This window comes from Magnolia sinica, chromosome 10, assembly GCF_029962835.1.
Source record: "Magnolia sinica isolate HGM2019 chromosome 10, MsV1, whole genome shotgun sequence".
In the NCBI taxonomy this organism is placed as follows: domain Eukaryota; kingdom Viridiplantae; phylum Streptophyta; class Magnoliopsida; order Magnoliales; family Magnoliaceae; genus Magnolia; species Magnolia sinica.
Window position 1 is genome coordinate 82,071,871 of NC_080582.1, and position 2,560 is coordinate 82,074,430.

At 40.9% G+C, this 2,560-nt stretch overlaps 1 protein-coding gene across 1 annotated transcript; it reads left to right on the forward strand.

Moving 5' to 3' along the window:
- The first annotated feature begins 1,210 nt into the window (after positions 1-1,210).
- LOC131217643 (uncharacterized) lies at positions 1,211-1,582 on the forward strand. Its single transcript, XM_058212580.1, has one exon. The coding sequence runs from the start codon at positions 1,211-1,213 to the stop codon at positions 1,580-1,582; it is 372 nt and encodes a 123-aa protein (XP_058068563.1).
- The last annotated feature ends 978 nt before the right edge of the window (positions 1,583-2,560 follow it).

Below are 2,560 nucleotides of genomic sequence, written 5' to 3' on the forward strand. Positions count from 1 at the left end.
GCAGATGCTATGTAGGGCCCACCGTGATGTATGGGTTTTATCCATACCGTACATACAATTTTTCATATCATTTTATGATGTAAGATAAAAAATTTAAGTTAGATCCAAAGCTCAAGTGAACCACAACACAGGAAGTGGCCGTGGCAATGACAACCACCGTTGAATCAATCCTATGGTTCACCGTGATGTTTATTTGCCATCTAACCCGTTGATAAGGTCATATAAACTTAGATGAATGGATGACACAAATATCAACTTCGATCCAAAACTTCTGAAGCTCCTAAAAGATTTTAATGGTGAGCGTTCAATCTCCACCGTGTAGTCTACTTGAGCGTTGGATCTACTTTATCTGTAGATTCATATCCTAAAATGACCTGAAAAATGGATAGACGGGATAGATAAAACTCATCCATCACAGGTGGGCCCCACAGGTGGGCAAGACCAAATCTGCTTCCCTCCTAAACATGCCTTGCTCAAGTCATTTTTAAAAGGGGGGCGGCAACCTAAATCTCATCAAGTAGTCGAATCAGGAGCTCACAAGCCAGCTGTCAGGACGGCAATCGGCCAAACTTAATCCCCAAGAAAAGAGAAACAGTCAGGTAGTCGACTCAGTACCATGAGCTCACCTAACTGCACCTTTTCTATCTCATATGTGGCACGTTTCATTACATCCGATCCGTGAGAAAGGTCATCCCAATGGTTAAAAACATTTTACTTTCAGAATCAGGACAACACACTTATCATATAGCCCACAAAACTATGTTAATCAGATCACTGCCCATCCATTTATTTTGATGAAATTGCCCATCTAATCGTTGGATAAGCGTGATTTTCACACCAGATGGTCCCCATGAATGGGCCTACCTCTTACAGAGTCTATATATGCTGCAAAAATTAAAACTTTGCAGAAAAAGGGGAAGTACCATAAGGTTATGCTACTCAGCGGAGTACCTGATCATTTATCGAAATAACACCAAACTCAAAAAATCGCCGATTACGTAGATTTTTTAATGTTTCGAAATACCCAACGTCTGAATCAGACTTTTATGGGCATTCTTCTTTCCCACACGCATCTCTTTCATCAGCTCCCTAGCAGCTTCAGAAAACCGTGTTCTCTCTTTCCCTATATAAGCTCACCAACACCCAAAACTCTTCAAAATCTCTCTCTCTCTCTCTTTCTCTCTCTCTCTCTCCTTGATTTCTATATACCATGGTGTTAGGAAACTGGTTATTGCTAAGGCGTCTAAAGAAGGCAATACAGAAAGTAAGATTCCTACTAAGCTTCCACGTCCACAAATGGCGCCTTCCATCGATGATTGACTCATCAAGTCGGCGGCAGCTAAGCTTCAACAACGCTCCTGGCTTGATTGATTGCACGGCAGATGTTGATGTCGAAGACTGTGAGATGGGTTTGTCGCCATCGCCAATCCAAAGGACTAGAAGCGATGCATCCGATGACATCGACAGGAGAGCGGAGATGTTCATCGCAAACTTCCATCGACATATACAAATGGAACGGCAGGTATCACTTGAGCTTCGGTACGCAAAGGGAGTTGGCCTAGAGCGGACTCGATCGGATTGAGGAAAATGGTTTTTTATTTTCTTCCGTAAATTCGACCAATGCAATGGTATGAAGGGTTTGGATCGACTTCTATGGATATAAAGATTTTTTTTTTCTCCATCTGCACATTACATTATTTATTTATTTTTTAATTGGGTAATGGTGGTGATTATTTGACGAAAGCCACCATTTACGGTTTTGGGTTTGTTTGGATTGTAAAGCCGGGAAGCAATTAAATGTATTTGGTTTTGGTTTCTTGCTTCTATGGTTGTTTGTAGGCTGTTTTTTGTATAATCCTCATGTGGATTTTGTATAGTCGATTCTTAGATGGAAGGATGCATGGTTGCCTATGGTGTTGGATTTTTTGTTATGATAATAGACCTTCAATATCAATTTCATTGGATTTTTCTATGAAACGAGCCATCCACCAAGTGTGTGTGTGTATATATATATATATATATAGAGAGAGAGAGAGAGAGAGAGAGAGAGAGAGAGAGAGAGAGAGAGAGAGAGAGATGTTGTTATCAGGTGATCCACAAGTGCACTTTCGACTAGATCAGATGCTATAAAATTTTTGTATGGCGTGGCCCCGTGATGAGAATCGGTCAGATTTTTTACTGGTTGCTCTTCGTGGTGGGGTCATCCTTTTGAGCGGTTGGATGTTATACGTACTCGACAAATTGACATTTATGTTAGTTGATGATAGAAATCTCATCCAACTAGCTGTATGTGTCTGTGGAAGACTTCTCTTTCAAGACTTAGGACCCGTTTGTTAAATCTGAAGTCTCACGAACTAGTTAGATATTGATGGTGTTATAATTCCACTGGCACTAAAATGTATAGGTCGTGCCACGTACGGACAACATCCAACCTGTCCAAAAGGTCAGCCCTACCTTGGAGAGCATCTAGCCCAAAAATCAAGCCAAACCACACAAAAACGGAGCCACATCACAGATAGAAATGGTCAAGCACACATATAATCCAAAGTATAAATGAGTC